The sequence below is a fragment of the Stegostoma tigrinum genome, chromosome 2 (assembly GCF_030684315.1).
Source record: "Stegostoma tigrinum isolate sSteTig4 chromosome 2, sSteTig4.hap1, whole genome shotgun sequence".
NCBI classification, from domain to species: Eukaryota; Metazoa; Chordata; class Chondrichthyes; order Orectolobiformes; family Stegostomatidae; genus Stegostoma; species Stegostoma tigrinum.
The window spans coordinates 96,376,157-96,401,857 of record NC_081355.1 but is presented as its reverse complement, the minus strand read 5'-3'; the positions used below and the strand labels follow the sequence as shown (position 1 = coordinate 96,401,857).

General features: G+C 40.6%; 1 protein-coding gene across 1 annotated transcript in view; it reads left to right on the top strand.

Moving 5' to 3' along the window:
- The window catches only part of LOC125464588 (insulin-like growth factor-binding protein 4), an 82,816-nt gene that overhangs the window by 45,337 nt on the left and 11,778 nt on the right, over positions 1–25,701 (top strand). Inside the window, exon 2 of the mRNA XM_059655667.1 lies at positions 14,562–14,770. Coding sequence (XP_059511650.1) covers positions 14,562–14,770 — 209 coding nt within the window. The remainder of the gene's footprint in view (positions 1–14,561; positions 14,771–25,701) is intronic.

Sequence of the window (25,701 nt, the reverse complement as noted above, 5' to 3'; positions counted from 1 at the left end):
TTTTCTGATCTGTTTTTCTTGATTCTTTCACTTATTTGGGGGACCCACAAGGTAAGTGGTGCATTAATTGTAAAATAGTTGAGCTGCTGGATTGTTGCAATAGCATACAGCAACTGATGGGAGAAAATAATTGGCTTTCTTTAAGCTTTAGCTACTTTGTTGCAGAGGTAGATCCACAGCAAATGTTCCTTTAGCAGTCTGGATGTTTCTTTACCTCTATCATAACCATTCTATTTGGTAACCTGCACAGGGACAAAATAGAGTATTGTCAACAGGCTGATGATTTCTGACATCCACAAATAGTCACAATTGCAAAAACAAATCTGTAATCTATTGGTGGATATATGTCACTCTACATACAGACACCCCAGTAATGTGGCATCTTATCACTCCATCCCAACTGCTTATAACGTAACAGTGATAACACAACTTGCAACGAGTTCCAGGTACTTGTTTGTAAAAGTGAAACTATTCTTTCCACAATCATTGGTTTTAGAGTAGATTTTATCCTATTTTAGTCCATGATCCATGATAAAAGTAAAAATAAGGAAATGCAAAATTTAAAATGCAACAAACTGTTAGCATTAAATTTCAAATTGGAATAGGGTTAATACATGAAGCAGAAAAGAAAATTACAAGGATATAAGGAAAATAGATGAGAGAGACTAACTGCATTGCTTTTTCAAAGAACCAGTACAGACTTGATCAGCTAAATGGCCTCCTTCTGTGTTGAACATTACTTTGATTTTATGATTCTATAATTTATACCTGAATTAACATCTTAAAGCAGATCAAGTAGTAATTATTTTTAATTGGTTTCTACGATTTGTAGGAACTTGTCATATGAATCTGTTACCTTTACCTAGTGACTAGATTTTTTTAAAGAAGTGAATTCATTATCTGTGAAACACCTTAGATTGCCTTAAGCCACAAGCTTCTTTCTTTCAATTATACTTGCATTCAAAAATTGCATTTAACATTTAAAAATTTCTCGAAGTGCATGAGAAATGTGCAAGAAAAATGACAATTGAACCAAAGAATGGGAGATTAGGGGCAGGAAGTTCTTTGGAGCCACTCCTTTTCTGTCTCATAGCTTTGCAAAAATGCAGCAAAAATGTTCACCACAAATCCAATCATGTTATTGTGGTGGACTTTCAGGGATGCTCTGATGTAAGGCTGAGTAATAAAAATACCTGACAAAGTGGTGAGTTCCAAGGAGAGTTTCAAAGACTTAAAGGAGGAAGCTGCAAAGGTAGAAGAATTTAGTGAGGAAATTTCTGAACATGGAATGTCAACATCTGCATCATAGGTTTCAATGATGAGACAAGATGAGTGGAAATCTGCAAGAATCTGCAGTCAGAGAAATGAGAAACTTAAAGGACTGATCAACATCATGGGAAGAGTGATGTAAAATCTGAAATTTGCAGACTTCCTTTAAACATCAAACATATAATTTACATTTGAGAAGCAGTCTCTACAAGATTTAATGGTTTAACTGCTTCTCTCAAGATAGATTTCAATGTCCCCTCATACCGGCATGCTTTTAAGTTCTTCTTAAAATCGAGACCATTTGTTCAATGACATTCTTGTGTATTGCAAATGAGGAAGAACATGAAATCCTTTAATTAATGAACATTTCAGTCTCTGTTCCTATATTTGACAATAAAGCTAATTCAATTCAATTCAATATTTAATACATGCAAACTTGGAGAACAAAGTATACTGCTATTGAGATTTAACCAAGTACTGGTGATGAGGGTAGAGTTAATTTAGCAGGGGGCAGGTAATCCAGAAAATAGCAGAAAAGAAATAGATGTGATGGTAACGCAGTGGTAATGTTGCTGAATTAGTAATCCAGACACATGGAGGTACTTTCAGGACACATCAAGTAAGTCTTGGTGTGTAAGTTGATATTTGAAGTTTTAAAAATCCTTCCAAAAACTTGGAGACGTAATCAGTTTATATGTTGAGGATAACATGTGAACAGGTGGTGTTGTTTTAAATAGTTATCATTTTGAGCAACATGGTCAGTATTACTTCCTCAATATATGTGTGGCTTGTACAGCAAGTATATCCCTAATATATATTCTGAGCTGAAAATCTGGGGCTGACTCCCATTGAGAGGACAGCACAAAACATGCATTTAAAAGCTCCAAGTTGTGGGTGGAGGGTGTAGGAGGCACTGGGGTTGTTGACTGATACACAAAATGCAGGCCTAAACATCATTTTGGTGCTAAGGAAGGGATCATCATACATGGCATAACTCCATAGAGGCTTGTATCCTGTCGCCAAGTCAACCTTTATTTACATGTGGAGAGCCCTTGGCAGTGATCCAGCTCTCTTAGTGCCAGCTCTTGGAGTTAACAGGATGTCTGACACTCCTGTTCTGACCTGTCAGCCAGGGCTCCCAGATTGAATCAGATTAATAGCCCCAATCAGGGACCTCATATTCTTTGAGGGCCACCTCGCTGACCTCATTACAATCACTACAGTATACACTGGGTTAGAATTCAAGAAATGATGACTTTGAAGCTGCCAAATTGTCAAAGACCTACGTGATTCACTAATATCTTTCAGGAAAAGAAGACCTGCTCCCCTAACCTGGCCTGTCCTACATGTAGCTTCAGAATGACTGCAATGGGATTGACTGTTAACTGTCCTTGAAAATGTCCAAGCGAGCTGTTCAGAAGCGTTTGATCATTTAAGTAAATGGCTTAGGTTCAGGAGTAAGTAATTTAGTCCCCCTAGCCTGCTCCACTGTTTGATAAGTTTGTGATTGTTGTCTCCTCCACTTTCTTGTTTATACCCCCAAATACGAACAGACAAATTGGTGGTGGGAGTGGATCATTCAATTTCTGTAAAGTCAGAACCCTCTCTCCATCCCCCTCTCTCTGATGAAGGGTCTAGGCCCGAAACGTCAGCTTTTGTGCTCCTGAGATGCTGCTGGGCCTGCTGTGTTCATCCAGCCTCACATTTTATTATCTTACTTCAGTCAGAAGTACTTAGGGGATGATCCATCTCAAACTCCTCCTGAATTTCTTGTACAACAAATGCCACTTCATCAGGTTTCATTCAGGTTATTATGAAACAGGTTGCAAGTATTGAACACTGCAAAGGCTATGGGCCATGGCAACACTCTTTACTGAAGACTCGAGCTTCAGAATGAAATCTGTGCCTCTAGCCAAGATCCAGTTCAGCGATAATACTGGCATCTACTAAAAAATGTGGAAATTTGGCTGATTGTGTCCTGTCCACAAAAAGCAAATGCGGGTCACTTATCACCTCATCACTCAATCTTAAATCAACCGCAGAATACTGCAAAGCATTATTGACAGTGCTATCCAGCAGTGCTTACTTAGGAATGATATGTTCACTGATGATCAGTTTGGATTCTACCAGAGTCATTCAGCTCGAGACCTTACATTAAGTTTGGTCCAAACATGGATAAAAGAGCTGAATATCAGAGCTGAGATGGAAGTGACTATTACTAAAACAATATTTTACAGGCAAGACATCAAGGAGTGCTAACAAAACTTAAGAAAATTGAACGTTCAAGGTAAAACTCTTCACTGATTTGGATCGTACAAACTAATTGTGATTGTTAGAGACTAATCATCTCAGCTTTGGATATTGCTGCTAGAGTTTCACAGGGTCGTGTGATAAGCCCAATCATTTTTCTGCTTCATCAATGACTTTCCTTCCACCATCAAGTCATAATTGGAGATGTTTGCTGATGATTGCAAAATATGTAAAAACCCTTCAAAACTCATGAAATACGGAAGCAGTCCACATCCACATGTCAATAATGTCAGACAAGATCTTGATCTGATGAGTGGCAAATAAAATCCATGCTGCACAAGTTCCAGGCAATGAACACTTCAAAAAAGAGAAAATCTAGCCAAGTCCCCTTCCACTAGATTAACATACCCAGTCCCTATACCCCTAGCCCAACCGAAATACAGTCCTCATCAACAACTTGAGGCTGTCTATTGTTTAGAAACATACCCACGCCAGTTGTTTTAAGACTGGTGTTAAAACAGGTCAGGGTCTGGGAATTGTGCAGAAAGAGGCACTATTCCTGATTCCCCAAAGCCTTCTTCACAACTACAAGGTACAAGGTAGGAGTAAGATGAGGTACTCCTCACCGGAATGCATCTCCATCAAAATTCAAGAACATCACCACCATTCAGGATGGATCAAATACTTAAATGACGACACATCCGTCAGTTTAAATATGCATGCTCTACACATTTAAGCATTGTGTCTGCAATGTTTATTTACAAAATGCATTGCAGCCACTTATCATGCCTACCTTAATAATTCTTACTTAACACATAACCTCCAACAGCTAGAGGATGAGAATAGAACATAGAACATAGAACATGACAGCACAGTACAGGCCCTTCGGCCCTCGATGTTCTGCCGACCTGTCATACCGATCTCAAGCCCATCTAACCTACACTATTCCATGTACGTCCATATGCTTATCCAATGACGACTTAAATGTACCTAAAGTTGGCGAATCTACTACCGTTGCAGGCAAAGCATTCCATTCCCTTACCACTCTCTGAGTAAAGAAACTACCTCTGACATCTGTCCTATATCTTTCACCCCTCAATTTAAAGCTATGCCCCCTCGTGCTCGCCGTCACCATCCTAGGAAAAAGGCTCTCCCTATCCACCCTATCTAACCCTCAGATTATTTTATATGTTTCAACTGAGTCACCTAACAACCTTCTTCTCTCTAATGAAAACAGCCTCAAGTCCCTCAGCCTTTCCTTGTAAGACCTTCCCTCCATACCAGGCAACATCCTAGTGAATAGAAGGCTCATTGAAATTTTATCTGCAAGTTCTCCTCCAAATCCTGAATTGGATTTTGTATTCTTTGTCTTTCTATGCGATGTAGGCAGCATTGACAAAATGCAGCATTTGTTACCCATCCCTCATTGCCAGTAGTTGAGTGGCCTGTCTAGGCGACTTCAGAGGGCAGTTGAGAGTCAAAAACATTGCGGTGAGGCTGGAGTTACACATTAGCTAGTTCAGGCAAGGAAAGCATATTTTCTTCCCTAAAGGTCATGAATGCACAGATGGATTTTACAACAACAGTAGTTTCATTGCCACCATTACAAAGACACATTTTCAGCTCCAGATTTGTTAACAAATACAGATTGTACCAACTCTTAGCCTGGGCCTCTAGATTACTAGTCAAGTGAAATTATCATTATGTCACAGACTCCCCTTAAACAAATTACTCTTTTATTGTTATAGCATCAAAGTCCTGGAAATCTCGACCTAACAGCACTGTGGGAGTACCACCATGGGAGTATCACAAGATACAGCAGTTGACAAAAGTAATTCACCACCTTTTGAATAAAAGGAAGGAGCAGGAATTGTTTTTGTGGCACATTAGTCCCAGAACATATCAAAGGCAAAAGCATGCATCAGAAGAACTGTAAATTCCGGTGATTTAAGAAGAAAGTTAGGACTGGTAGTTTGGGGAAAGGTATTTGCAGAATAAAGCAGCAACGAGCACCCCAGGAAGAGATGTTTGGAACACAAGCTAAGCGTTTTATTTCAAGGGAAATTGAAGGATGTCAGGAGTTAATTTGCCCTCGAATGATAAGGATAAAACACAAAAGAAAAAGGAGCTTTTCAACAAATACCTGAAGCAGGATTCAATTAATAATCAAAAAGATTAAAGAATGTACAAAAGGGAAATAGAAACGTTTAAATGGGAAGCAAAGTGTAATTACAAACTGTGATAAAATGATTATCAGGGATTATTAAATTGCCCCCTAAAATACTTTAAAAACTGAAAAAATATAACCAGGTATTGAGAGAACAAAGACAATGGGAACTGTAGATGTTGGAGAATCCGAGACAACAAAGTGTGGTGGTGGATGAACACAGCAGGCCAAGCAGCATCTTAGGAGCACAAAAGCTGACGTTTCAGGCCTAGACCCTTCATCAGGGTCCTCCCAGTCGCAAAACATTTCAACTCCCCTCCCATTCCTCAGACAACATGTCTATTCTGAGCCTCCTGAAGTGCCACAAAGATGCCACCCAAAAGTTGTAGGAACAGCAACTCATATTCCGCTTGGGAACCCTGCAGCCAATGGTATCAATGTGGATTTCACAAGCTTCAAAATCTCCCCTCCCCCTACTGCATCTCAAAACCAGCCCAGCTCATTCCCACCTCCCTAACCTGTTCTTCCTCTCATCTATCCCCTCCTCCCACCTCAAGCTGCACCCCCATTTCCTACCTATTAACCTCATCCCGCCTCCTTCACCTGTCCGTCCCCCTGGACTGACCTATCCCGTCCCTACCTCTCCACCTACACTCACCTCTACTGGCTCCATCCCTGCCTCTTTAACTTGTCTGTCTCCTCTACGCCTGTCTTCTCCTCTATCCATCTTCGATCCGCCTCCCCCTCCCTCCCTATTTATTTCAGAACCCTCTTCCCCTCCCCCTTTTCTAATGAAGGGTCTAGACCTGAAAGGTCAGCTTTTGTGCTCCTAAGATGCTGCTTGGCCTGCTGTGTTCATCCAGCTCCACACTTTGTTATCGAAAGAACAAGTTGAGTCTATTGGAGATGCAAAAGGAAATTTTCAGGTTGGTCTTAAGACATTCAAATAGAGAGAAGAGTTATCGGAATGTACTCAGGATTAGAGCTGTAAATTATGAGCAGAGGTTGTTAAATTTATAACCATTCTACTTGGATCACAGGAGATTAAAACCTCACTAAATCGAGGTTTTCAAGGTGATGAGAAGTTTTAACTGATTAAATAGATTTTTAAAATTCTGCTGGATTAATAAAGACCATAAAACCAAAATATTTGGTGACAAAGAACCGGACAAGAGATTAAGAGTTATTTTCATTCAGACTTCTCAGACATGGAACAGTCTACCTGGAAAGGTTGTAAAGCTAATTCTCTACAGATAAAAGGCAGAACTATGGAGTTGAGCACAATTGTTATTCCAAAGGCCAGGCTAGCCACAAAAGGCTGAATGGTCTCCTTCCATGCTTTACCCTTCCGTAATTCTATTTCAGCTTTGTATCCATGGAGATAGATATGGTAAGTTCTTGGACAATGCAATGTTCAGCCAAAGAAATGAAACTAGATGTTACCTTGGATACAGAGTTGGTTGCAGGCTTTTGACAATGACCAATGTTTTGTACCAGAAAACAGTACCTGTGCCACAATCTAGCTGTGATAGGCACGCTATACTATTTGAATCAATATTGCCCTAGGCCCAATGTCTTCAGCCTCTTCATCAAAACCGTTCCTCCATCATAAGGTCAAAAATGGAGCTGTTGGGCGATGATGCACCATTTGCGATGCTAGGAAAGATTCTGTGTCAATATGTAGCAAGATGTGGACAACATACAGTCTTGGACTGACAAATAGTAAGTAAAACTCACTCCTCGTAAATGTCATGCATTGATCATCCACAATAAAAGGTAATCTAATGAACTCCCCATGACATTCAATATTCATACTCAACACCCTGGGATTGCAATTGCCCAGAACACTGAATCAACCATGAAAATACCATAGCTGCAAGAGCAGGCCAGAGGATGGAAGTTTACTTCCTTACTCCTCAATGTGTACCATCTACAAACTATACCATAGAAATTAGCCAAAGGTCTTTCAGCAACATGTTTCAAAATCTTAGTAGGATAAGGGTAGCAGATGCTTGGGAACACCACCTTCAAGTCTGCTCAAATCACACGCCATCTTGGCTTGGAACACTATCACTGTTCATTCACTGTTACTGGATCATAATCTTGAACCTTTCTTCCTGGCAGAGCAGTGTAGTTGTTCCTATATCATATGAAATTTAACAATTCAAGAAGGTGTCTCAGCAAAACTGTCTTAAAGGCAATTAATGGGCAGACAGCAAATTTTGGCTTTGTCTACAATATTCACATCCCATGAAGAAACTAAAATCATAGAAATTGGCATCAATTGGATACAGCGAGTCCCAGTATTTGAGAACAAAACAGTTCAAGGCTAATCCTGGCTTTTATTCAAGAACTTCTTATGCAATTGACTAATTTCCAAGAACCTTTGCATTTAAAATCATATTTTTTTACTATTGTCTCTGATAAAGACTATCAACATTATTTTGAATCAAAGAGAGTATGAGAAACTGCACTACGAATGAAAATGATTTCATCCATAAATCTTTCAGATAAGAATACCTTGAAATATATTTCCTTTCACATTTATAGATACTTCTTTTTCTTAACCTACATAAACACATAACAGCAAAGCAATTTGCTTCTAATTTTCTCCACATCCTGTATTCAAAATTCACATACATCAAATATTTTAGTTTAAATATGGATACTGCTTCTTTTTGCCAGTTGAAACTGCAGCAATTAAATACCAGGTTTGAAATGTTAGAAAGGTCAAAATCTTGTTTTACTTCCATGCTTGCTCTTTCCCTTTTCAGCAAACAATCCGTATCTGCTGTAAACAAAGTAAATTTGCACATTAACCACCTTTCAATTTTATGATACAGAAAGAAGTAACAAAAGAGGCTTTGCCATGGTGTGAGTTTATTTTACCCATACATCAACAGTGATTGTGATGTCTGATGTGATAAAGTAAAAGAGTATAAAGCCTTTTTAAATAAGTTATCAGATTGCCTTTATTTGGAAAGTAATGATGAGACACAAGATCTAATCTCACTTGTGATTAGTTCACTTTATTATCAAGTGCCTTTGTTTTTGACTAATGGGAAGTTCTTCCAACTGATATGTTAGATGAAGTCCACCAATTGAGCTGTGTGTACTAAATGGTTTGGAAATGAATGATGGTGTCATCACACTTTTATTGCAGTGAAGACATTAAAGGTTGTGAACGCTAGTCATTGCTGTTAGAAGAGAATAGCAGCCACATGGTAACCTCACAAGTTAGTGCTACTTTATCAGAAGGTTTAGTTGTGCATTAGTAATTTTTAAAGTTGAAGCTGCAATGGTGTCCAAGCACAATAAGTGAATGCTGTGTTACCATGAGTGTCCTGATCAGGTCATTGAACATTTTGTGGTACTGGTTTACAATATCACAAAAGAGTTGGCAATCAGCTCCAAAGTCATGTCTCTCCACATAGCACAAAATCCTTTTTGGCAGATTTCCTGCCATTGATACAGAGGACTCCATCCCTCCTAAGTTCAATTTGATCCAACATGATTTGCAAGTTTGAATTCATAAGGGCTTCACATTCTTCTCTGTTCATGTGCTATGCTTTTACCTTAATTTTACCTATTTATTAACTATATTAAATCTCCTTCCAAAATGCAACACCAACAAGTTGTATTGAGACATTTCCTCCAACATGACAAAATGATCCAACGTGCTATAGAAGATGATTAAAGAGCAAAATTTGTTGTTGATCCATATAAAAGATACTAGACCAGATAAGACCAAACATTTGTTCAAAGCAGTAGCATTTAAGGAATTTGTCAAAGTAGAAAAGAGAGGTGGAGAGATTTAAAGTTAAATTCCAGGCATCTGAAGATATGATAATCAATGGTATCAAGAATGTTTAAGAAGGGACCTCATGTATCTATGGGGTTGAAGGAGATTGCAGAGGGATGGTGAAGGTTTGGATGGGGAGGGGTCGCGGGGGAAGTGATAGTGGTGGTTGAACAAATGCAAGTATTATAATGAAGGTGTTCCTTAACCAGAAATCAATGTAGGCCAGTAAATACAAGGTAATGAGGAAATGAGATTTCATGCAAGTTGAAACATTGCCAGCTGAGTTTGGAATGACCTGAACTTTACAAAAAAATAGAATGTGCAGGTGAGCATGGAGTTCATTGGAATTGTCCATTAAAGGCATGGATTAAATTATCAAGAGCAGATGATCTGAGGCAGGGTCAAATCAGGCAATATCACGTTGTTTGAAATATGCAGTCTTAGTGATGGTGCTGATCCTGAAGTCAAATAGAGTACCAAGCTTGTGAATAGTCCTGTAGACTCAAACAATTGTCAGATAGAGTTCATGAGTAGGAAATAGAGTATCCAGCAAGAACTGAAGAGAATTATAACCATGTGAACAAGGAACAAAACTAGAAAAACGAAAGGGAATAAAACAAACAAAAAAAAATTGTGTGTACTTTTGGTCACCCCATTATAGGAAAGACATAGTTACACTGGAAAGTGTGCAAAGAAGATTTACAAGGATGTTACCAGGACGAGTAGGCTTGAGTTATAGGGAGTAGTTGGCCAGGATAGGACTTTATTCCTTGGAACGTAGGAGAATGAGGGGTGACTGCAGGTGTATAAAATCATGAGGGGCATTTATAGGATGGATGCATATATTCTTTTTTTCCCAAAGACGGCGAATTGAAAACTAGAGGGCATAGTTTTAAGGTGAGAGGGAATGGATTTAAGAAGGAACTGAGGGGCAACTTCTTCACGCAGAGAGTGGTGCGTATGTGGAATGGACTGCTGGAGAAACTGGGTGAGGCAGGTATAATAGCAACATTTATAAAACATTTGGATAGGTACATGGATGAGAAGAGTTTAGAGGGATATGGACTAAATGCAGGCAATTGGAACTAGCCAAGTGGGTACCATAATCAGCATTGACCAGTTTGGGCTAAAAGGCCTGTTTCCATGCTGTATTACTTTATGGCTCTATAACTCCCTAACATCAGTAGTCCACTTGGTCCTTTGAGCCTGCTTCGCCGTTCAACGAGGGCATAGTTGATCTGATTTTAACCCCTTTCTTGAATATCCTTGATAATCTTTTGTCCCCTTGGTAATCAAGAGCTTATCTAATGCCACTTTAAAAATTTTTGATGATCCTGCTTCCTTTGCCTTTTAAGGAAGGAAATTCCAAAGACTCACAACCAGTTGAGAGAAAAGAAGATTTTTCTACATCTGGTTTAAATGGCAACCTCTTATTTTTAAACCATGATTCCTAGTTCTGGATTCTCCCAAAAGAGAAAACATTCTTTTGAAATTGACACAGTCAAGATCCCTCAGGACCATATATGTATCAATTAAGTCACCTCTCCGACTCTTCTAAACTACAGAAAATACAGGCCTAGCCCATCTAGCCTTTCTTCATTAAGGAAATATTCTCATTCCAGGTATTAGTATAGAAAACCATCAAAACATAATCTAGTAAAATTATTTCAGTCTTCTTAGTGTTATACTGGGAGAAACTTCTGCTCCTTGAGAAATCAATGTTAAGTTTAGAGACAGTGGATGTGTTCTGAGAGGTGATAGCAGGGTAGAGCTGAGAGTCATCAGCGTGTACCTGGGCACTGATGAGTTTTTGAATTATATCTCATAGGGGAAAATATAGGCAAGAAATAGGAGGTGACCAACAATAGATATTTGAAGAAACCCCAGAAGCTAAAAATAAGTGTAGGAATGAGAATAAAAGTAATTTCACCAGATAAGAATGGAAAATTTGATTCTGGTCTCATATGGATATTGGAAGATGGAATGATTAATTGTGTCAAAAGCTGCAGAGAAGAAGGATGAGCAGAGAGCTAATATGTCCGGTAGACAGGAAAGAAATGCTCATATATGATACATGAAGGTCATAGAACAATAGCTATCTCCATATAAAAATGAACAATAATACTTTTCAAGAAGCTGTATCACTTTGAGTCCAATCTATATTTTAATACCACTCAAACTGGACTCATGGTGAATACATGTTTGATCCTTCTAGAAGTGAAAATGTTGCAAGGTTATAGGTATAGGGTGGGATTGGGTCAGTGGGATGCTCTTTGGAGAATCAGTGTAGACTCGATAGATGGAATGGCCTCTATCTGCACTGTAGAGATTCTATCTAGTCCTTTCAGGATCCTGTATGTTGTATGTTTCAATAAGATCTTTTCTCATGCTTCTAAACTTCAATTAATACAGGCCCAACATCTCCAAACTTCCTGATAACAACAGCCACCTTACCCTTGACATCCCAGGAATAAATTGAATGAACTGTCCCTAATACTTTGAATGCAATTATTTCTTTTTGTAAATAAAAGCAAAGTGGACATCCTAGACCATAGGGCAGTTCACTCATGAAATGAAGGTGAGTGGTTTGACCTGAAGGTCACCAAATATCAGGCAAAGGGAAATGTTGAGAAGGAAAACTGGAAAGCCAGCTGTCTAGCCAACTGATCTAACCGTCTCCATTTGGTAAGTAAGCAGACCAAAGCTGTATACAATATCCTGGTCAGTCCACAGCTGGAATACTGTGAACAGTTTTGATCCTTTAATCAAAGAAGAGATATACTGGCAAGCCCAAGGGTTCACAAGGCTGATCCTGGGTATGGAGAGGTTTAGTAGTTTGGGCCTTTGCTCATTGGAATTTAGAAAAATATGGGGCAATACTATTAAACATATAAAATTCTTAGCAGATTTGACAACTAAACGCAGTGAAATTGTTTTCCCCTGTGAGAGACTCTAGGACAAGACGGCATAATCATAAAAAAAAGAGGTTGCACATTTGAGATGGAAATAAATAGAAATTTCTTCTCTCAGAGGATAGTGCAATGTGGATTTTTTTTACCACAGAGGACTGTAGTAGTTGGGTCATTTGGTATTTTCAACGCTGAGAAGGAATAGATCTTTAATCAGAAAGGGAATCAAATGTTTGGGGTAAAAGGCAGGAAAGTGGAGTTAGGATTATCATATCAGCCATGATTTCATTGAATGATGAAGTGGCTTTGATGGACTGAATGGCCTACTTCCGCTGTTATGGCTTATTGATTTAAGACCAGGAACAAACCGTGGGGAAGACAAAGAGGAAAATAAAGTGCTAACTTTAACTTTTGCATCGACAACTTACATAATACAAAGCTTGATGATTGAAAGCAGCATTTCAGCCACCAAGAAAATCAGAAACAAAAAGATGGTGATGAAGTAGAAATCTTCGATCATTTTAATCAGCTTTCTGGGTTTTTGCTAGATGGAGTAAGAAAAATAGTCCATTTTTACTGTGCACCCTCCTCCCATACCACCTCAAGGGCTGCTTAGAAAACCATTGAATTTGTCAGCTGCTTCCCTGGAAGATTGGGGTTACTTATAATTGGGCACTCTGGGTCTGATTAAAAGACCCAACATTAGACATGGATTGTCAACTGAGAGCCAGCCCCCTCCCCAGGTCTACAAACTTCTACCTCTACCCTCTACTATAATGCCACCCTGTTTTCAATTACTTTTGGCCTTGCTGGGGTTGAATAATGATCCTCAGCTTCTTGTGGGTGCTGTCCCACTAGTCACCATTCTCACTAGGACTAGCGGTATGCGGACATCAATCATGTGGAAGATCTACTGATGGCCATGTAAGTGTCTGAAGGGCATTTGATCCAATTGACCCTCTCCCACACCTAACAGAACTGAAAAAATGTTCAGACTGGTCCTCTGATCATTGGGCAAGATACCCATCAGCCCAATAAAATATGATCATAGATTTCTGATGTAGTGTCATCGAAGAATATTGTTTACATGACATTCGGTAATATTTTAATGAACTCTGGCTAACTTTGCAGAAGAATATGGCAAACATTTATTGAAAGAGAAATTTGGATGTTAATCCCGGTGGATTTAAATGACACCTTCCTAAGACAAATACCATTTCTTTTTACACTATTTGCATTTGTTACTAAATGGTCTGCACAATATAGAACACCATACTGTCTCATTGTTCCTCAACATATTTCACTGCTCAAGACAAAATAATGTGACTTAATTTTGTTAACATATGTATTATATCAACCATGCTTATTTCAACAGACCCTTGGTAAACTAACTTTGAGCTGTAGCTATGGGATCGTACCGACTTTGGAGATAACCACTATTTATAAGACTGAGGCATAATATTCACTGGAATTCACCAGATTCTTAGTGTTGGTATTGGATTTCAATCAAAAGGTGACTATTGCATACAAGCAAAATGCCAGCTTGGTTCAATGGATAACACATCTGCCATGAATCAGACTGTATTGAAATTGAGCCCTAAATCAGGATTTTAGTGCATATCCTATGAATAAACTTCATTTCTGAACTAGTCCAATTTCAGTTAACTGGCTGATGTCTTGTTGCAATATGTGACACTTTGATGTATCCAAAACAGTTTGTCTTAATTGAAGGTATCATGTGATGCATGGTCTTGTACGGAAAAACAAACTTGAAGGGTTAAACCAACTACTCTTTTTCTTATGCTTCTATCATAGCTATTGTATTTCAAATTAATGTATTGTCAATGGATTATGTGTAGTGTTAACTTTAGTACCGCCCATTTGGGCTGAAGGACTGTTTCTTCACTGGAAATTGTATTCAATATGTACATTTCTAACACTCTATATATAATTCCAATTCATTCCTCCTGAAGAGTATTACTTTGTCAAATATACCACCTGTTGAATAACACATTATATGGAGATCTACCTGCCTGTTCAGGTAGAGCTATTATTTACTCTTTAAGTAGTGTCAATCTTTATAATATATCTTCGAGCTGTAGTTTTGTTGATATTGCTTTTTGTTTTGAAAATGTCATTGTTCTGTGAAAACTGCCATTTTCAGAAACTCAAGCATCTGAAATGGAAACTGTGAATCCTAGTCCTGGTGGTACAGAAGGTACCCAAGATCGGTTAGCAGGCACCAACTTCAGATTTGTACCAGCTCCTGGGCATGTCATACAAGGCAGACTGTTTGAAACGCTAAATTCAGCTGATGCTCGGATGGGCATGAGGGCACGAACTAACTACAAACCAAAGCCAAGAGAGCAGCAGGTAAAACTCTCAAATTCCTTAGAATTCATTTAAAATTATTGATTAAATTACTTTCAGCCTCACACTGATAAACATGTGTCTTGGGCTTTCTTTTCCATTGCATGATGGTTAACTTAATATCTCAGCAGCTCATTCATGCAAAACAACATTCTAGAAAATATCAACTCTGGTTACACTTATTTTCCTTTCTTAAAAAAAAGACATTCCCCTCTATTTCCTCTTTTCTCTCAATGACACTGTTTCATTTTGGGCAATGGTTCTAATGGTGTTTGCTGAGAGAGTGGTCTGTTTGATCAAAGCACAGAGCACAGCTAAAATTATCATATCCTCATCAGTTATTTACCCTTATTTAAATTTTCCAGCAGTTCATTAACAATTATGAACTAGAACGCTGAGAACTTTTCCACACTGAAACCAAGGGCAGACAGGCCAATTATTGTTCTCTACTTTGCTCTGGATTGGATTAGGAAACCAGAACAAAATCTAGTATTGATTCTTGAACTTGCTGGTCCATAAGGCCCAGTCATTCACTACTTCAAATTGCTAAGTAATTGTTAGACTACCTTTGAAGTAATCATAATTCAACAACATCATGTGAATTTGAACATACTGGTCAGTAATGTTTTGTAGAATTACAACACCCAAGAAATTGTGGTTAAGAAAGCAGACAGGATACTTACTTTATTGGGTCAGGCCAAGAGTAGTGGAGTAGGGGAGGCTATGTTGAATCTATGCAAAACACTGGATGACAGTTCAAGAATTGTCAGAACTGTCCTGGTTGCTGCATAAATAAAAAGGATGCAATTGCTCTAGAGATGATGCACAGGTTATTTATGAGGATATTGCCAAGAGTGGAGAATTTTATTTCCTGAAGAGTTTTATCTGTCAGGAAAGGTTAGATTGCGTGGAGTTTTTATACCTGAAAAAGAGAAGGCTGGGAAAAGATTGAACTGAATGGTACAAAGGTATAAGAGGCTGAAATAGCATCAACCGGAAAGACGCATTTCCATTTAAAAAAAAATAACCAAGTGGATAGAGCTGATCAAAGGGTTAGGGGGGTGTTGAACTGAAATCTTTTCATTGAGAGGTTGGTGATGTCTGGTCCTCACTGTCTAAAAGTGCTTCACATTTCATAAAACACTCAAATTTATACTGGAGATACTATATTCGAGGGGTATGTTGATCAAGGCAAGGGAAGTGAGATTGGACTCAATAGACGTCAGTCATCCAGGTCATGATAAATCAAATGGTTTCATTAGCGCTGTAAATCTTTCTATATTTCTTTGTTGGTACTAAACACCAAAAAGCTAATTTTTCAGGGACATTTTGCACTTCTCAGACTCAAACCCCAGGCTAATGGGAATTGACATTGTGGACAACCTTGAAGACTTGCAACAGTGGAGTATTCTGGTAACCTCCCTAGACATGTTCAAAAATGATTCTGAAAATGATCGAACAATGAATAGCTAAATTAATGCAATCATTCCATAATTAATTGGTCAGCCTTGTCTTGATCATTTTCAACTGAGGCGGGGCCTCAGCTACCAGGAGCAATGTTAGCTATCATTCGTCTCCTTGTGAGATAATGGGAACTGCAGATGCTGGAGATTCCAAGATAATAAAATGTGAGGCTGGATGAACACAGCAGGCCAAGCAGCATCTCAGGAGCACAAAAGCTGACGTTTCGGGCCTAGACCCTTCATCAGAGAGGGGGATGGGGGGAGGGAACTGGAATAAATAGGGAGAGAGGGGGAGGCGGACCGAAGATGGAGAGTAAAGAAGATAGGTGGAGAGAGTGTAGGTGGGGAGGTAGGGAGGGGATAGGTCAGTCCAGGGAAGACGGACAGGTCAAGGAGGTGGGATGAGGTTAGTAGGTAGCTGGGGATGCGGCTTGGGGTGGGAGGAAGGGATGGGTGAGAGGAAGAACTGGTTAGGGAGGCAGAGACAGGTTGGACTGGTTTTGGGATGCAGTGGGTGGGGGGGAAGAGCTGGGCTGGTTGTGTGGTGCAGTGGGGGGAGGGGATGAACTGGGCTGGTTTAGGGATGCAGTAGGGGAAGGGGAGATTTTGAAACTGGTGAAGTCCACATTGATACCATATGGCTGCAGGGTTCCCAGGCGGAATATGAGTTGCTGTTCCTGCAACCTTCGGGTGGCATCATTGTGGCAGTGCAGGAGGCCCATGATGGACATGTCATCAAGAGAATGGGAGGGGGAGTGGAAATGGTTTGCGACTGGGAGGTGCAGTTGTTTGTTGCGAACTGAGCGGAGGTGTTCTGCAAAGCGGTCCCCAAGCCTCCGCTTGGTTTCCCCAATGTAGAGGAAGCCACACCGGGTACAGTGGATGCAGTATACCACATTGGCAGATGTGCAGGTGAACCTCTGCTTAATGTGGAATGTCATCTTGGGGCCTGGGATGGGGGTGAGGGAGGAGGTGTGGGGACAAGTGTAGCATTTCCTGCGGTTGCAGGGGAAGGTGCCGGGTGTGGTGGGGTTGGAGGGCAGTGTGGAGCGAACAAGGGAGTCACGGAGAGAGCGGTCTCTCCGGAAAGCAGACAGGGGAGGGGATGGAAAAATGTCTTGGGTGGTGGGGTCGGATTGTAAATGGCGGAAGTGTCGGAGGATAATGCGTTGTATCCGGAGGTTGGTAGGGTGGTGTGTGAGAACGAGGGGGATTCCGGAGGTTGGTAGGGTGGTGGAGATGGCCTCAAGGCCCTCCGTTTCTTCCTGTCCCGCAGGCCCGACCAGGCCCCCTCCACCGACACTCTCATCCGCCTAGCTGAACTCGTCCTCACACTCAACAACTTCTGTTTTGACTCCTCCCACTTCCTACAGACTAAGGGGGTGGCCATGGGCACCCGCATGGGCCCCAGCTATGCCTGCCTCTTTGTAGGTTACGTGGAACAGTCCCTCTTCCGCACCTACACAGGCCCCAAACCCCACCTCTTCCTCCGGTACATTGATGACTGTATCGGCGCCGCCTCTTGCTCCCCAGAGGAGCTCGAACAGTTCATCCACTTCACCAACACCTTCCACCCCAACCTTCAGTTCACCTGGGCCATCTCCAGCACATCCCTCACCTTCCTGGACCTCTCAGTCTCCATCTCAGGCAACCAGCTTGTAACTGATGTCCATTTCAAGCCCACCGACTCCCACAGCTACCTAGAATACACCTCCTCCCACCCACCCTCCTGCAAAAATTCCATCCCCTATTCCCAATTCCTCCGCCTCCGCCGCATCTGCTCCCACGATAAGACATTCCACTCCCGCACATCCCAGATGTCCAAGTTCTTTAAGGACCGCAACTTTCCCCCCACGGTGATCGAGAACGCCCTTGACCGCGTCTCCCGCATTTCCCGCGACACATCCCTCACACCCCGCCCCCGCCACAACCGCCCCAAGAGGATCCCCGTCGTTCTCACACACCACCCTACCAACCTCCGGATACAACGCATTATCCTCCGACACTTCCGCCATTTACAATCCGACCCCACCACCCAAGACATTTTTCCATCCCCTCCCCTGTCTGCTTTCCGGAGAGACCACTCTCTCCGTGACTCCCTTGTTCGCTCCACACTGCCCTCCAACCCCACCACACCCGGCACCTTCCCCTGCAACCGCAGGAAATGCTACACTTGTCCCCACACCTCCTCCCTCACCCCCATCCCAGGCCCCAAGATGACATTCCACATTAAGCAGAGGTTCACCTGCACATCTGCCAATGTGGTATACTGCATCCACTGTACCCGGTGTGGCTTCCTCTACATTGGGGAAACCAAGCGGAGGCTTGGGGACCGCTTTGCAGAACACCTCCGCTCAGTTCGCAACAAACAACTGCGCCTCCCAGTCACAAACCATTTCCACTCCCCCTCCCATTCTCTTGATGACATGTCCATCATGGGCCTCCTGCACTGCCACAATGATGCCACCCGAAGGTTGCAGGAACAGCAACTCATATTCCGCCTGGGAACCCTGCAGCCATATGGTATCAATGTGGACTTCACCAGTTTCAAAATCTCCCCTTCCCCTACTGCATCCCTAAACCAGCCCAGTTCATCCCCTCCCCCCACTGCACCACACAACCAGCCCAGCTCTTCCCCCCCACCCACTGCATCCCAAAACCAGTCCAACCTGTCTCTGCCTCCCTAACCGGTTCTTCCTCTCACCCATCCCTTACTCCCACCCCAAGCCGCACCCCCAGCTACCTACTAACCTCATCCCACCTCCTTGACCTGTCCGTCTTCCCTAGACTGACCTATCCCCTCCCTACCTCCCCACCTACACTCTCTCCACCTATCTTCTTTACTCTCCATCTTCGGTCCGCCTCCCCCTCTCTCCCTATTTATTCCAGTTCCCTCCCCCCATCCCCCTCTCTGATGAAGGGTCTAGGCCCGAAACGTCAGCTTTTGTGCTCCTGAGATGCTGCTTGGCCTGCTGTGTTCATCCAGCCACACATTTTATTATCTATTCGTCTCCTTGTGTTCAGTTTTATGTCATAACTGCCACAAGTAAGTACATATCATGTTTTTGTTACCTGCATAACATTATGGCATGTCCAACTGTATGGACACTGCCTCTTACATCTTAGCTAGATGCAACAGTAACTCAAAGGATCAGTGTACCATAAATGAAAAGTCAACGACTCAAATATTAATCATTGAATGTTCATTTGATTGTATTATTGTATTACTGTAAAACCTATCAGCAAATATGAAGAATTAAACTTAAATGCTGTAAGCCCGCTATCAAAGAACAGTATTTACACCATTATTGTGCAACTTGCTTAGTTATGGTATGCTGCCACTCTGTCCACATCAACAAATATGGAGTCTATGCACATTTTCTCAGCTTCTAGACAGGATTGGACTCACACGAATGACATAACAGTAACCAAAGCTTTGCAATGTTTTGGTTTGTTAAATGGGATGCCCCTCCTTATTTGCTAGAATGATGGTTTGATTCATTCCATTACGTCATCAGATGTTTTCCAAACAAAGATACCATCCAACACAAAAATGAACTCTTCATAATGTTGATACTATCTTTTGTCATTCCTGGCCTGTAGTTAAAAGGTGAACTCGGTCTGAATCTGACTAACCACAAACTTTATCAACTTCCTGTACACATGGTTATTAGTTATAACTAAACTTTGACATGTATTTGTTCTGCTATCATTATTCATGTTCTTAGGCAACGGAAGCAGTCTATAATCTACATGAGTTTGTATATGTTAAAATTGACTGTTTGAATGACTGTCTTCCTTACCTAGATGCCTTTGTATTGAGCAAACTTGCCAATCTGTGTGTTTTGCTGCCTGCTTAAAGAGGAGGCTTTGCTGAAATCATTATTTGTACATTCCTGTTCCCTTAGCTCTTGCTCTCTTTTCAAAGCTGAAGGATGAGGAAAATGAGAGGAGATAGAACATCATCCAACAATTTCACTAGACTCAGATTGTTTTTCTTAGAAAAAAGAAGGCTGAGGGAAAACGGTTTGAAGGAACTATTTTCCTTAATACAGGGCTCAGTAAGCAGGGTGCATAGATTTGAGGGCTGGAGGCTTAGACAAGCTCTGAGGAATTTATGTTGATCCAGAGAGTATGAAGGCATTAGAAACTCACTGCCTGAAAGAGTGGGAGAAGCGGGAACCCTCACAACATTTCAGAAGGTTTTAGATGAACACTTGAAACACCACAACATACAAAGCTATGGCCATGTGCTGGAAAATAGGATTACAGTAGACAGGTGCTTGATGACTGGCATGGACATGATGGGCCAAAGGGTCTCCATCTGTGCTTTAAAACGCAATGACTCTCTCAGCCACACAGACATCTAATACTATGAATCAGAAAGGTAGAAAATAGATTGAGAAAAAGGAAGACTGAAGTAGAGAGAAAAGAAGCAAAAATCTTAAATGAATTATTTGTTTAAAATGTTTTCTATGATTCAGTTAAATTAACTATGGAAGCAAAGAACGTATAAAATTAATGTAATGTACCAATCTATCCAATGCAATGCCTTAAAATGACCACATGGAGGCATAATTGCTTTCTTTATTAAACATTACGGGATGAACGGTGATAATGGGAACTGCAGATGCTGGAGAATCTGAGGTAACAAAGTGTGGAGCTGGATGAACACAGCAGGCCAAGCAGCATTTTAGGAGCACAAAAGCTGACGTTTCAGGCCTAGACCCTTCTGATGAAACGTCAGCTTTTGTGCTCCTAAGATGCTGCTTGGCCTGTTGCGTTCATCCAGTTCCACGGGATGAACAGCCGTTGATGCCTCAGCCATATTTAATTACTTTCTTTCAATAAATACTGAAAAGACAATGGACTCTGATATTTTCTTATTTTTGAGCAGTTTTTTTTCTTTTCCTTTCTGATAATTACTTAATTGCAGAATTCTAGTTTGTAGAACAGGAGAGAAGTATTTCAGTTACGAGAAGGCGAAATAGCCGAGTTCCACAAATACAGTTGAAAGATCCTTATGTTAACACAATGCCTTTTCTATTCAGTAGTGGCTGCTAAACATTTTGCATCCTGTTACATTTCAGAAAGTGCAGCTTCTGATCCATTCTTAAACAAACATCACTGAGGCAAATACTTACTAATGCACATAGGCTGTGATTTAACATCAGTGGAGAGAGATTGCTCTTTTTCTCCTTCATCAAGTGGCTATTTGCTAGGATCTATAGGAGGGATTTTTGACAAAAGAATTTTCTGAGAAGTAGATAGCGGGTTAGATCTATTGAGATAACAAGGTGTAGCACTGGATGAACACAGCAGGCCAAGCAGCATCAGAGGAGCAGGAAGGCTGACATTTTGGGCTTAGACTCTTCTTCAGAAATTAGATCCATTGTTGCAATTCAGACTGTTCAAGCTTTCACTACAGTGAGCCTGGTGGTCTACGAAATTAGACATTGTTTCATCTCTGGGGTGTGATTTTCAATACAGTGCAGTCTAATGGTTGACAATCACTCTAACTGTGAGCTGTATAAGTGTTTTCTGAGGCAGCTTTAACACACAATCTAATAGCTGCCTGTAAAGTAGCAAAAACTTGTATCCTCAGTCAGACAGGTCATCAAGTTTGTACCACAGTTGGAAAATGTCAGAATGGTGCAATATGTTTTTCTGAGAAAAGTTCAGGTGTATCTCACTGGAAGAATAAGAAGGCCTATACTCAGTACCGAAGCACAAATTAGTTCAGTTTGGAGTGCTTCATCCAGATACTCAGTGCCTGAAATCAAAAATACCTCAGTGCTTACCAAGTCCCCAACACTGTTGAAATCTTTTTCACATCATCATGAAATTGTAGACACATCGCTCACCACTTTGGTCTCTACTCATTGCACATGTTATGAGGGATAGACGTTTAACTTGTCACCGAGGTGTATAACCAAAACTGCTGAGCAATGGGTATTTTTTTGTTACATAGAGTCTATCTGCTATGCCAGTTTTATTGGCAGACAACAAGTTCAAACTCTTTATGTAGCAACCAAAATGTTGCCACTTGTATTGTGTCTTGCGAGAAGGAAATGAATTTGTACATAAATTATTTACTTTTATAAAAATCTAGCTCATAGATGGAAAATATGTATTCAGTACATCATGAGCAAATTTCTTCAGCATATCAATAGTATCTAGTAATATTCATAATTTCATTCTGTTGTTAATGTTTTCCAATCACATGTTTTTGAGGTAATTTTTCTGCTTAGCAAATGTTTTCTTGTCACAAACATTATTTGGTGGCTAAAAGAGTGAATGGATCATTTGCTCTCAGGGCTCAGATCTCTGCAATGGGCATCCTTCAATTCCCCACTGTGAGATATAGGAGGGTGGCCTGATGTAGCTCATTATGACTGAGTATCTGGCTGCCACTCATTGCCTTTTGAATGACTAAGTCAAGATCAGAAACTATTAGAGTTAAGGATTTAGTGGTGTCGCATTCCATTCATATTCAATATGTGATTCAGCAAGCTACTGCTTCCCCAGAAGATCCATTTCTTTTAATTCCTTTTCTCTAATGATAACTTATCAGGAATGTGTAGATAATGTCAACACTATTGACATATATCTACGTACCTTTCTTTCCAACTGTTCCCAGAAACTGAGGGCTAAAGGCTAGCGATCAGTTACATCAGCACATAAGTAGTCCTTATTGATCGCTTAGAAAAAACACTTGATATCTTTAAATTGAGACTATGTTTGCGAACTTTTCCTGAGGCATTTTACTTTTTGTTCAAAACTATAGAAGGCAAAGGTTATAAAGCTGGTAGTTTCAAGTAATTAGTAATCTTGATAGATCATTTCTGAACCTCAGCATAGGTTTCATCCAGACATGCAGAAAAATTGATATCATTGGGTATAAAAGCAGGACCTAGATGACATCCAAGTTTGGGCTGACAAATTGGAGCTAACATTTACGACTAAGACCTGTGAGGCAATGGGCATCTGCAACAAGTAAAGGTCCGATCACTCCCATGACCTTTAGGCGCTACCATGACCAAGAACCCCATTGTACTTGGGGTCAACATTGGCCAGCAGCTGAACAGAACTAATCATTTTAACACCATTAATAGAAGAACAGAGACTGGATATTCTGCAATAAATGGTTCACCTACTGACCTTGCAAAATTTCCCTTCCTTTACAATATCCAGGTCAGAATGTTGATGGACTACTCACTACTCAGTAAATGATTACTATGGCAAGGCAATAACATTCATGAAGCTCAACACTATTCAAGAGAGAGTTCTCATAATTGACACCTCTGCCAACTCAATTTATATCTCAAATATTGCCAACAAACTGTAGCTGTTAGAGATCGGGAGTCATAACAGCACAGAAGAAAGTCATCTGCCTCTCAGTCATATGAACTACCTACTGAATACATTGCAGCAAATTCTCAAACTTAATTAATTTGGCAACAGCTTCTAGTTTTACACTAGCAGTAAGATCGCGGGAGCATTGTAATCTCTAATCGCCCTGAATCTGAGATATCATCTTATCCTTATCAATGCTACATCAGAATCCTGGAGTCTATCTAACACAATCAAGGTTTACAGTGGTTTCAGGCAGAAAATCCACCACCACAAACACCACCAACAAATAACGACAAGAAGACAGCCCAGCAACTGTACTCCAGCCAGTTTAACCTTGATGGTGGAGAAGCTGTCAGGACAAAATGAATATCCATTCAGTCAAACATAGGTTCATTCATGAAAGCCAGCAAGGATTTGTGAAAAATGTGTTTAACGGCTTGCTGAGTTTTTTGATGAGGCAACAGAGAAGGGAGATGAAGGTAGTACCATTGTTGTGGAGTACACAGACTTGCAAGAAACATTTAATAAATTATTGCACAACAAAATTGCAAGCAAAGTTAGAACTTATGTAATAAAACAGACAATAGCAATATGGGTACAAATTTGGCCGGCTGGCAGAGCAACAAAATGTAATGGCGAAGGTAGTTTTTCGTACAGGAGGCAGACTTATTGCGAAGTTCCAAAGGGGTCAGCATTAGCACCCTTGTTGAATGTGATCTGCATTAATGTCCAGGACTTCAGTGTACAAAGCGCAATTTCAAATTTACATTGACACTAAACTTAGGAACTGAGAAGAAGATAGTGTTAAAATTCAAAAGGTGGAATGGATGGACAAATGGCAGATGAAAATACACGCAGAGGAGTGTGAAATGATTTGATTTAATAGGAAGAACATCGAGAAAAACATAACTTAGAGAGTGCAATTCTAAAGGTGGTGAAGAAGGACAGCAACCTGAGTGTACACATAACTGAAGGTAGCAGGACAGGTTGTGAGAGCAGTTTGTACAGCATACAGTACCTTTGGCTTTGTTAATTCACGCACAGAACACAAAAACGAGGAAGTTATGATAATTCCATTTAAAACACTAATTTGACCTTAACTGGAGCACTATGTCCATTTTGTCCATCACTGTTCATGATTCAAGTGACAAGGATATCAATACATGGTTAGGTAGGAGAACCTGTGGCTGTTCTCTTTTGAGATGTGAACGTTGAGAGGGGATTTGAGAAACTATACAAAATTATGGGGTCCTGAACAGAGTAGATAGAGAGAGAAGCTGTTTCCACTGGCCAATGAATTTAACCCAGTTGGCTCAAGCTTAAGATACTTGATAAAAAGAAATAATGGCAGCATATGGAAAACTTTTCTACACAGTAAGCAGTTAGGGTTTGGAATGTTCTGTCTGAGAGTCCAGTGGAGGCAGATTCAATTTGAGAAGACATTCAAAAGGGAATTGAATTGTTAAATTAAAACAAGCTATTTTGCAGGCTAGAAAGGAACATGGTAGTGTAGCACTAGGTAAATTGCTAACAGAGAATCCAAACAGACATGACAGGCTGAATGACATTCCCTGATGCTATAACCATTCTAAGATTCTATGGAAATTAGTTGATCATCAATCACTAAAAATTTACTAAACTAGTTTGTAATAACCATCTGAATAAATATACAGATTCCTGCCTTGAAATCAGTTTGTTCCATTTATCACAAATTTGAAGCATGCAATTTTGTTTTCTTTCAAATAGAGTCTGCCTTTTTATCAGTAGCCAAGTATTCCAGTTTGTGAATGTCACAAGATCATAGAGACATATAGCGCAGAAACTTTAGGTCCAACTCATCCATGCCGACCAGATATCGCAATCTGAGATAATGGAAACTGCAGATGCTGGAGAATCCAAGATAACAAAGTGTAAAGCTGGATGAACACATTATGTCCATTATGGGCCTCCTGCAGTGCCACAATGATGCCACCTGAAGGTTGCAGGAACAGCAATTTATATTCTGCTTGGGAACCCTGCAGCCCAATGTTATCAATGTGGATTTCACCAGCTTCAAAATCTCCCCCTCCCCCACTGCATCCCAAAACCAGCCTAGCTCGTCCCCTCCCCCCACTG